The 12,222-nt window shown below is 37.4% G+C and overlaps 1 protein-coding gene across 15 annotated transcripts in view; it reads right to left on the minus strand.

The window, feature by feature from the left end:
• Positions 1-12,222, minus strand: part of LOC145981279 (uncharacterized) — a 30,935-nt gene that overhangs the window by 4,684 nt on the left and 14,029 nt on the right. For 8 of the 15 annotated variants that reach the window (XM_083114442.1, XM_083114444.1, XM_083114448.1 and 5 more), the window contains 5 exons: positions 9,373-9,417; positions 8,327-8,374; positions 5,081-5,125; positions 4,299-4,346; positions 1,986-2,030 (listed from right to left, as the gene is read on the minus strand). In XM_083114442.1, coding sequence (XP_082970568.1) covers positions 1,986-2,030; positions 4,299-4,346; positions 5,081-5,125; positions 8,327-8,374; positions 9,373-9,417 — 231 coding nt within the window. The remainder of the gene's footprint in view (positions 1-1,985; positions 2,031-4,298; positions 4,347-5,080; positions 5,126-8,326; positions 8,375-9,372; positions 9,418-12,222) is intronic. The other 7 variants (XM_083114451.1, XM_083114441.1, XM_083114445.1 and 4 more) reach the window with 5 other exon arrangements.

The following is a 12,222-nucleotide window of genomic DNA, read 5'->3' on the forward strand; positions in this document are numbered from 1 at the left end:
AAACTCCCTTGCTTGGTTACACATCTCGTAAGGCCAGCAGCCTGGAGTTAGTTGTGAGGCATCGCGTGAGATGGCGTTACAGGCCAGCGGCCGACAGAGACATCTGCGGTAGAACTTGGAACTACGTGAAGGTACGCAGCCTATTAGGCAGACTGAATGTTCAATGTCTAATCACAATGACTTATTTACACACACAGCTTTCATAGAATCCCATAGAACTTACACGATACGTGAAGTCCATAAATGCATCAAATATTTACTTAAAGTTGCTCGCAGGGGCTCTTATTACAATTATACAATTTATTTCAATGTGCTCATAATCTTACAATAATAATGATGATGACGAACAGTAAAATATGACATAATATTAAATGAATTAGATGGATGCATTTCACGTGCAAGTTCCGTCATATCAGGCTTAGTTACTGAAACATTTATTCTGAATTGTAGTTGAGTATTTGCCCAGAGGTTGTGACACTTGTTTTTAAGATTTGGCAGATAACAATCCCCACAAGAATGTCATTATTACTAAAGGCAATACCTCCAGAGCCCTCTTTTGAGACCTTCGATAACCTTTTCTGTAAGTGAGCCAGAAATTCGGAAAATATTTTTCCTTGTAAAGGAAAAAGTAAAGTGCTCCCCTGTGCTTTGCACAACGCCATGAAGGCGTATAGGGGGTGTGGGGTTAGGGCCTCACACTTTCTTGATCTCGGCCGAGCTGGGGGTGATGTGATCAGCAAAACGCCCCTGGCCGCCTTTGCCCCCTTCCCCAGAGTCTCCTCCAGGTACCCACGTTATACGACGCTGGGTGGGAGCCGGAGCCGCTTGAATTGGTGGAAAAAAATCCCGTTTCTCCCCCACCAGGGATCGAACTTGGGTCTCGCGCATGGTAGTCAGACGATCTGGAAATGTGAATTTTCATTATAAGAAGTGCCCGACCCTGTGGCCGAGTGGTTAGCACATCGCGCTGCGACGCCAAGGGTCCCGGGTTTGGATCCCGGTCGGGCTTGGTTGTTTGTGAAGGTCCATTCATCAATTTCATCATTTCATCACTCATCCCCATCTTCGCAAATTAGCCAAGAGGCACAAAACGCGAAGTAAAATAAGCTAAATCAATCAATCAATCAATATTATAAGAAGTTTTGTAAAACAGTTTTTAAAATTAATAAGAACAAAATAAAATATTGTGACGTTATTAGCTGTAGCGTATACGTGTGTGTGTGTGTGTGTGTGTGTGTGTGTATATATATATATATATATATATATATATATATCCTATTCTTTAATTTTACTTAGTATTTGAATTATTTTTTTAATAATAGTAGCTTCATAATAAAGCTTCATTTTTGCCTTCAGATTCCGTAATATGGGAGACTCCCCTAGGGCACAGTGTTAGCGTCGTTGACTTGTAATCAAGAGGACCCGGGTTAAATACCCGGTGAAGGCACATAGTGGTTTTGATTCCACTTTAAAATGTAGGTCCAGTCCTGATTAGCCTTACTGTGCATAAAGTGGACATAAAACACCAAATCGTCAATCAATAAACATTCCGTAGTATGCATTTACTGCTTGTCTTACATGAATTCCAATAATGTGAAAAACCCGTCCGGATGTGGGTTCGATTTACAGACAGTATTTCCTTGTGTTTGATGGAATTATCTTCGCGATTAGCCGAGAATGGAAGAAATCAACCTTATTTTTTAAAAAAAATTCTGTTCTCGACTTGAGAGCATACATAATGTTTAGTAATTCAATGCGAATGCTGTTTATGCTGTGCCGTGTTAAACGACGAGTTGGTGGGGGACTTAACCCTCCCCCATCCTTTGGGCTAGAATTCCTAAGAAAAAGAACGCCAATGGAAGCAAAATATGGCAAAATGGGAACTGAGTGCTAAAAAAATGTATACGTAAGCCCCCTTTAGTAAATCCTGCGCACGCCACTGTGTTTATGCGCATTTCAAAATATAAATAGAATTATATACTCACATGCCGGGGGTTCGGTTTCAGGCTCTTGCCGGCGTTTACGTTCGGCTGAAGGGAAAATACAAAAGGGATAAAATTAACGTCACAACCAATCCAATTGCAGGACCTCCTACAGCCTATCTATGAAAACTATTTATCAGATTTCATATTGTAGCAGGGCACGGATTTTGATGACCCAAAAATCTTTGAAAAATTACCTTTAAAAATACAACAAAAATCTGAGAAATGACCCAAAATATTTTATGAAACTCAATCTGCTTTTTGAAAGTAGTATAGTACATATATTTATATTGTTCACTTACTTTATGGATCACAATCAATAACATCGGAAGAATTCACAAATATCAGAGTATTACACAATAAAATAGGTATCCATACTTTCTATACAGTCAAAGCACAAGTATTAATTGAAAAACATTTGGAGAGAAAAAAAGAATTTCACTGTATTAAAGGTGCATGTTGCTTTGTTGCGCTGGTAGGTAAACACAGAGTAAGCACCACAAGATAACATTCTACTGAATATAGAACAGAAATTGTTGAACTTCTTATGTTTCAACCTGCAATTTCACAAAAGTTTAAAGAAAATTACGCCAAATTTTAAAAAATGACCTAAAAATGACGCAAAATTTCAAAAAAAATTACGTAAAAATTTGAAAAATGTTAAAAAATGACCCAAAAAAACCCAAAAAATTACATTTCTTCAACCTGAGGAGGGTGTTCAGGATTTCTGTACTAATTAGCAATGTCTACGTTGCATCAGTGAAAAGATGAAATGTCATCAAAATCCGGGCCCCAAGAAATAAGAGAGACCATGAACCATTTGATTTCTACGCTTTTTAGAATCGTAGAGCAAAATAGAGTTGAAAAGTACGAAAAAAAGTAGTGACTTAATGATCCACTTACTAAAAGAATAAAAACAAAATCACTAAATTTTTTTAAAATATATGATTTAAACAGAAATCTATGGCTAATCCCAAAACCTTTATAACACCATTAAGCTTTGATTCCATGATATGAAAAACTCAATATGCTGACCAAGGCAGAAATTTTTTGTCCTGTTTTGTACCTTGTTACATTTGTACTTGGTGCAGAGTCTGAAAAAGACCTTGCTAGAAGGTTGAAACGTTACGTTTAGTTTATGTTTTATAATAAAATAAATTTCTGCCTTGGTCAGCATATTGAGTTTTTCAAAACCTTTATTATAAATTTCAAAGTTACGCTAATTTCAAAGAACATGTGAGCATATGAGCCGAAGAAGGAAAACGTTGCAATAGTTCTAATTAGAATTGGCAATACTTTCGACCCACTTACGATAATTGTAATTCCGTTATGAATGCCATGTTTCGTAAAACAGTTTTTAAAATTAATAAGAAAAAAATAAAATATTGTGACGTTATTAGCTTCAGCCAGTCGTGATAACGTTTATTTAGCAGTTGGCAGTCAATTTTCTTCTAATAATTGCACTAAATACAGAAGCTCATAACATTGTTCAAACGTTTAACCAGAAAATCATTAAGCATTTGAAAGAGTTCCCCTTTTTATTTATTTTTGCGTAGACCATGTTTGTTCCTGCCTCTCAACACAAAAAAATATGAAAATGTTTTTTGTAAAAATCATTCCATGGAATCGCATTGTCATCATCATCATCCTTTGCCGTTTCCTGCCTCTGGCTGGGTCGGCATTGAAGTAAAGCCTGTCCATTTTTTCCTGGTCTTCCACCACTCCTCTCTTTCCACGGTGTTCCAATCTTGTCCTCTTCTCCTTACACTCTACACTATCTGCTCTTTCCACCCATATCTTGGTCTCCCCTTTGGCCTGGTTGCCACTCCTTGTTTATTGTAAGCTCATACTGGCAGTCTTTCTGCATCCATCTTCTTCATGAGTCCGAACCATTTCAACTGTGCCTGATCTACCTTGTCCTGAAGCTTCAGCGCCCCCACTGTCTGTCGAATCTCCTCATTCCTTATTCTATTCCTTCTAGTCTTCTTCAATATACTCCTTAAAATTTTCATCTCCACTGGCTGCATCTTTCTTTTGTCTCTCTCTGCCATTGTTCAAGTCTATGCTCCACACATAATTATTGGCACATAGAATGTGTTATATATTACCTTCTTGCATTTCATAGTGACATCCCTTTTCAATATTAATCTTTGATATAGTCCACCAAACATTTGTCCTCTTCTGTTTACCTCATCTATTCTTCCACCTCTCTCAATTATCGCATTGTATTCTTAAAAAGACAGGTTGAATATGTTACAATAGCTTGAACAATTAAATGTCTACATCAAACACTTCCCTTAACGTAATGCAACTTACCAGTGGGTGCTTCAGTTTTTGGTTCATCTTGCCTTCGCTTGCGGTTCACTAGAAGGAGAAAAATGATACGTTTATTTTAACCGATAAATTTACACTTTCAAGCATTCATGGGGCGAACTGTATATATACACAAAGCTTTATTTTTGCTTTCAGATTCGGTAATATGTGGGCCTCACCGATGGCACAGTGTTAGCGTCGTTGCCTCGTAATCAAGAGTTTCCGGGTTCGATACCCGATGGAGGCACATAGTGGTTCGGGTTCCACTTTATACTGTAGGTTCCGTCCTGATTAGCCTTACTGTGCATAAAGTGGACATAAAACACCAAATCATAAATCAATCAACATTTCGTAACATTCATTTACTGCTTTTCTTACATGAATTCCAATAATGTGAAAAACCCGTCCGGATGTGGGTTCGATTTACAGACAGTATTCCCTTGTGTTTCATGGAATTGTCTTCCCGATTAGCCGAGAATGGCAGAAATCAACCTTATTTTTTAAAACAAAAGCTGATCTCGACTTGAGATCATGCATAATGTTTAGTTATTCAACGCGAATGCTGTTTATGCTGTGCCGTGTTAAAGGACGAGTTGGTGGGCGACGTAAACCTCCCCCATCCTTTGGGCTAGAATTCCTAAGAAAAAGAACGCCAATGGAAGCAAAATATGGCAAAATGGGAACTGAGTGCTAAAAAAATGTATACGTAAGCCCCCTTTAGTAAATCCTGCGCACGCCACTGTGTTTATGCGCATTTCAAAATAAAAATAGAATTATATACTCACATGCCGGGGGTTCGGTTTCAGGCTCTTGCCGGCGTTTACGTTCGGCTGAAGGGAAAATACAAAAGGGATAAAATTAACGTCACAACCAATCCAATTGCAGGACCTCCTACAGCCTATCTATGAAAACTATTTATCAGATTTCATATTGTAGCAGGGCACGGATTTTGATGACCCAAAAATCTTTGAAAAATTACCTTTAAAAATACAACAAAAATCTGAGAAATGACCCAAAATATTTTATGAAACTCAATCTGCTTTTTGAAAGTAGTATAGTACATATATTTATATTGTTCACTTACTTTATGGATCACAATCAATAACATCGGAAGAATTCGCAAATATCAGAGTATTACACAATAAAATAGGTATCCATACTTTCTATACAGTCAAAGCACAAGTATTAATTGAAAAACATTTGGAGAGAAAAAAGAAGTTCTCTGCATTGAAGGTGCATGTTGCTTTGTTGCGCTGGTAGGTAAACACAGAGTAAGCACCACAAGATAACATTCTACTGAATATAGAACAGAAATTGTTGAACTTCTTATGTTTCAGCATGCAATGACACAAAATTTTAAAGAAAATAATTTAAAAATTACGCAAAATTTTAAAAAATGACCTAAAAATGACAAAATGTTTGAAAAATGACCTAAAAATGACACAAAATTTTAAAAAATTACCTAAAAAAAGAATGGTAAAAAATTTCCATAAGATGGCCACAAAAAAATACATTTCTTCAACCGGAGGGTGTTCAGGATTTCTGTACTAGTTAGCAATGTCTACGTTGTGTCAGTTAAAAGATGAAATGTCATCAAAATCCGGGCCCTAAGTAATAAAAGACACCATGAAGCATTTGATTTCTACGCTTTTTATAGAATCGTAGAGCGAATTATAGTTGGAAAGTAAGAATAAAGTAGTCATTTACTAAAGGAATAAAAATAAAATCACGAAAACATTTTAAAATTTATAATTTAAACAGAAATCTATATGCCTAATCCCAAAACCTATATAACACCATTAAGCCTTGATTCCATGATATGAAAAACTCAATATGCTGACCAAGGCAGAAAATTATGTTATTATAAAACATAAAATAAACGTAAGGTTTCAACCTTCTAGCAAGATCTTCTTCAGACTCTGCACCAAGCACAAATGTAACAAGGTACAAAACAGGACGATATATATACACAAACATTACTCTCGTCCAAACTATTAGAAAGTTGTTCTGGAACATTCTAGCAGGTTGCTTTCCCTTGTCATCTGTACTTTCACCTGAAAGGCTAAACAGTTTCTTCCATCTGTAATGTGGTTGGACTCTCTATCTCACGCTCTTTTTCCTTCATTCTTCTTCCTTCTTCTCTCCTCTTTCTCTCTTGTCCTTTCCACTCCTTCTAACACCTTCTTCCACCTTGTTTATCTTCAGTCCCCCATTCCAGTTTATTGTTTCTCCTTCACTTTCTTCTCCATTTCCTTGGACTCCTTCAAATTTCTCACTAGTATTATCTTCTCCTTCCTATCGCATAGCCTCATCCCACTCTATGACTGTCCTGTTTCTCTCAGGTGCTTAAATATCGCATTCCTCTCTCTCTCTTAAGTCGTACATCATCTCTATGTTGTTTGAACCTGTCTTTCAGCCTCCTTTTTGTTTCTCCTATGTACACACTCTGACATTCTTTACATTTCATTTCGTAGATAATCCCTTCCTCTTCCTCTTCTCTGTTTTCCTTTTTCTTGTTTGCATTCTTCGATATTCTTAAGATGATTCACCGCCCCTTCCTGTAAGATTTAATACCCCCTTTCCTAAGCACTTTGCATATCTTTTCTGTGATCTTCCCCATACTCCTTACCCCAAACCACCTCACTTTTTCTTGTTTAGCCTTTCAGGTGAAAGTACAGTTGACAAGGGAAAGCCACCTGCTAGAATGTTCCAGAACAACTTTCTAATAGTCTGGAGGGGAGTCATTTTTGTGTGTTTTTGTGTATATATATCGTCCTGTTTTGTACCTTGTTACATTTGTACTTGGTGCAGAGTCCGAAGAAGACCTTGCTAGAAGGATGAAACGTTACGTTTAGTTTATGTTTTATAATAAAATAAATTTCTGCCTTGGTCAGCATATTGACTTTTCAAAACCTTTATTATAAATTTCAAAGTTACGCTAATTTCAAAGAACATGTGCGCATATGAGCCGAACAAGGAAAACGTTGCAATAGTTCTAATTAGAATTGGCAATACTGTCGACTCACTTACGATAATTGTAATTCCGTCATGAATGTCATACAGTTTTTAAAATTAATAAGAAAAAATAAAATATTGTGGTTATTAGCTGTATTAGCTGCGTGATAACGATTATTTAGCAGTTGGCTGTCAATTTTGTTCTAATAATGGCACTAAATAAAGAAGCTCATAACATTGTTCAAACGTTTAACCAGAAAATCATTAAGCATTTGAAAGAGTTCCCCTTTTTATTTATTTTTGCGTAGACCATGTTTGTTCTGCTTCTCAACAAAGAAAAAAATATTAAAAATGTTTTTTTGTAAAAATCATTCCATGGAATCGCATTGTCATCATCATCATCTTTGCCGTTACCTGCCTCTGGCTGGGTCGGCATTGAAGTAAAGCCTGTCCATTTTTTCCTGGTCTTCCACCACTCCTCTCTTTCCACGGTGTTCCAATCTTGTCCTCTTCTCCTTACACTCTACACTATCTGCTCTTTCCACCCATATCTTGGTCTCCCCTTTGGCCTGGTTGCCACTCCTTGTTTATTGTAAGCTCATACTGACAGTCTTTCTGCATCCATCCTCTTCATGTGTCCGAACCATTTCAACTGTGAATGATCTACCTTGTCCTGAAGCTTCAGCGCCCCCACTGTCTGTCGAATCCCCTCATTACATATTCTATTCCTTCTAGACGTCTTCAATATACTCCTTAAAATTTTCATCTCCACTGGCTGCATCTTTCTTTTGTCTCTCTCTGCCATTGTTCAAGTCTATGCTCCACACATAATTATTGGCACATAGTATGTGTTAAATATTACCTTCTTGCATTTCATAGTGACATCCCTTTTCAATATTAATCTTCGATATAAATCCACCAAACATTTGTGTTCTTCTGTTTACCTCCTCATCTATTCTTCCACTTCTCTCAATTATCGCATTGTATTCTTAAAAAAAAACAGGTTGAATATGTTACAATAGCTTCAACAATTAAGTGTCTACATTAAGTTATTCCCTTAACGTAATTCAACTTACAAGAGGGTGCATCAGTTGTTGGTTCATCTTGCCTTCGCTTGCGGTTCACTAGAAGGAGAAAAATGATACGTTTATTTTAACCGATAATTTCACACTTTCTGGCATACATGGGGTGAACTATATATATATACATACACAAAGCTTTATTTTTGCCTTCAGATTCGGTAATATGCGGGCCTCCCCGATGGCACAGTGTTAGTGTCGTTGCCTTGTAATCAAGAGTTTCCGGGTTCGATACCCGATGGAGGCACATAGTGGTTCGGATTCCACTTTATACTGTAGGTTCAGTCCTGATTAGCCTTACTGTGCATAAAGTGGACATAAACATCAAATCATAAATCAATCAACATTTCGTAACATTCATTTACTGCTTTTCTTACATGAATTCCAATAATGTGAAAAACCCGTCCGGATGTGGGTTCGATTTACAGACAGTATTCCATTGTGTTTCATGGAATTGTCTTCGCGATTAGCCATTCAATCCGAATGCTGTTTATGCTGTGCCGTGCTACATGACGAGATGGTGGGGTACTTAAACCCCCATCCCTTCGGCCAGAATTCCTAAGAAAAAGATAGCCAATGGAAGCAAAATATGGCAAAATGAGAACTGAGTACTAAAACAAATGTATACGTAAGCAACATAGAGACTTAAGAGAGAGAGAAACACACGAGAGAAACAGGACATGACATAGAGTGGGATGAGGCTAAGCAGATAGGAAGGGAGAAGAGAATACTATTGAGAAAATGGAAGGAGGCCAAGGAAATAGAGAAGAAAGGTTAAGAAGACACAATGAACTGGAATGGGGGACTGATAAAAAAACAAAGAATGGAAGAAGGTGTTAGAAAGGGTGGGAAAATAAAAGAGAAAGAGGAGAGAAGAAGAAAGAAGGAAGAAGAATGAAGGAGAAAGAGCTTGAAATAAAGAGTCCAACCACATTCCAGATGGAAGAAAATGTTTAACCTGTTAGGTTAGCCCCTTTATTAAATCCTGCGCACGCCACAGTGTTTATGCGCATTTCAAAATATAAAAAGAATTATATACTCACATGCCGGGGGTTCGGTTTCAGGCTCTTGCCGGCGTTTACGTTCGGCTGAAGGGAAAATACAAAAGGGATAAAATTAACGTCACAACCAATCTAATTGCAGAGCCTTCTACAGTCTATGTATGAAAACTATTTATCTGATTTCATAATGTAGCAGGCCCGGGATATTGATGACCCAAAAATCTTTGAAAAATTGCCTTTAGAATTACAACAAAAATCTGAGAAATTACCCAAAATTTCGTACAAAACTCAATCTGCTTATTGAAAATAGTATATATATATATATATATATATATATATATATATATATTTATATTGTACACTTAGGAGAAAATGGGGTAGCCCCGGACATATTCACACAGTGATGTGCTTCTTGGTAAGAAGATGCAAAATTGTTTTAAGACAAGCCTGAAATATTTATTTGGAATGTGATCTTTATTGACAAAGCAAAGTTATCGAAAGAAATGCAAAAAGAAGTACATAAACAAATGACAATACAGATCGCTACATTTTACATATTTTCACATATTGGCGGGTACCACCGGACACTTAAGATAATTGAAAAAAATCATATTCTACACTTGGAAGGAACAATAAGAACACCTACCCAGGAAGTTTACAGTGATCACATGTGTAATGGATATCAGTTGATTCGATATCGGTGCAGTTGTCATGGGTCCAGCCATCGCAGGATTGACACTGAATCCAGCCTTCATTGAAAGTTTCACTGCAAATGATGCATTCAGTTGTGCTTTCCTGTTCGTCTGGTCGTATGTCCTCTTTGTTATTGTCACAAGCAAGCTGATCGTGGCCCATTAGCTTCTTGTGACCTTTCTTTGCTAGTACATGTGTTGAGGTCACCTTTCTTTCAAGTTGCTTCTTATATGGTGAAGATGTTAGTATCTCACTCACTGCAGTTCTTCTTGTTCGTGACGCTAAACGTCTCTTACGATTTTCTGGTAATGGTGATAACTTTTTAATACTGGAGAGCCCTTTGCTAATTGATGGACGAGGAGATTCAGGTTCCTCGGTGACATGTAGAGAACGTGGATCCACTGCAGACGACTGAGAAGAAGCAGCCCTCGTTGCCTCCACCGCTGCTGAAGTTGAAGGTTCTGGGTCTTCACAGGTTTGCGGAGTGTAACATCTTTCAACGCGAGTCACGTTTGCGGGCAGGTAGTCAATATCTGTGAATATATTACGGTTGAATGGATATATTCCAGTGCACGCAAATCCATTGAGAGCAATGTCCATGCGACACACCTTACGGCATGCCTCTGCAACAAGGTGCGCTACATCATAATCGGTTATCTTTACTCCAGCATTCTTGCGCATCCACATCGAACAAGCTTCATTGTATGCTCCTTTAAACGGTTTCATAAAAGACCTGTCAAGGGGCTGAGTCTTGTGCGTGGTATGTGGAGAAGTACTGAGCATATGAATACTGTGATCCCTCGCATATTGGATCACTATCAAATCCTTATGACTGCAATGTTCGTCATAAGTAGCAGAACTGGAACGCTATCACACAGTGTCAAGAACTGCTACATTTCGTCCGGTGTTACCCTCCAATTGCCTGTCCGGGGCTACCCGACACGTACCATTCGACAATAACATGCCTCATACTAACACACAGTCAAATATATACTTGCGGTTTCACACACGATTTGTTCAAACCCTAACCAGTACACTGACAACTATTTGTGTTTCGTTTACTTACCTTTATAATAGCAATGACCTTCCTTAAGTTACTTCGGGACGAACACCGCATACGCAGAAACAGAGCGGCTTGCAGTCCGTCCGCTATTCTTCACCGACCAACTCCTACTACTTGCACGTGCAGGGGAGAACAAAGTCCTTTCTTTTTCTGCTGATACAGTGTTGCTAGCTCATACCGCAGTTTCGGAACTCACACTGTCCGATGGTACCCGATGTCCGGGGCTACCCGATTTTACACTTTATATATCATAATCAATAACATTGTGAAGAATTCACAAATATCAGAATATTGCACAATAAAACATTTATCCATACTTTATATACAGTCAAAGCAGAAGTATTAATTGAAAAACATTTGGAGAGAAAAAAGAATGTCACTGCATTAAAGGTGCATGTTGCTTTGTTGCGCTCGTAGTTAAACACAGACTAAGTACCGCAAGATAACATTCTACTGAATATAGAACAGAAATTGTTGAACTTCTTATGTTTCAGCATGCAAAGACAAAAAAAAATTAAAGAAAATTACGCAAAATTTTCAATAATGACCTAAAAATGACGTAAAATTTCAAAAAAAATACGTAAAAATTTAAAAAATGTTAAAAAATGACCCAAATATAACCCCAAAGAATTACATTTCTTCAACCTGAGGAGGGTGTTCAGGATTTCTGTACTAATTAGCAATGTCTACGTTGCATCAGTTAAAAGATGAAATGTCATCAAAATCCGGGCCCCAAGTAATAAGAGAGACCATGAACCATTTGATTTCTACGCTTTTTTAGAATCATAGAGCGAATTAGAGTTGGAAAGTAAGAATAATAGTAGTGACTTAATGATCCACTTACTAAAAGAATAAAAACAAAATCACGAATTTTTTTTAAAATATATGATTTAAACAGAAATCTATGGCTAATCCCAAAACCTTTATAACACCATTAAGCTTTGATTCCATGATATGAAAAACTCAGTATGCTGACCAAGGTAGAAATTTATGTTATTATAAAACATAAACTAAACGTAACGTTTCAACCTTCTAGCAAGGTCTTCCTCAGACTCTGCACCAAGCACAAATGTAACAAGGTACAAAACAGGACGACATAAATACACACAAATTACTCCCCTCCAGACTATTCGAAA

Source organism: Lepisma saccharinum, chromosome 29, assembly GCF_977018435.1.
Source record: "Lepisma saccharinum chromosome 29, izLepSacc3.1, whole genome shotgun sequence".
Lineage (NCBI taxonomy): Eukaryota > Metazoa > Arthropoda > Insecta > Zygentoma > Lepismatidae > Lepisma > Lepisma saccharinum.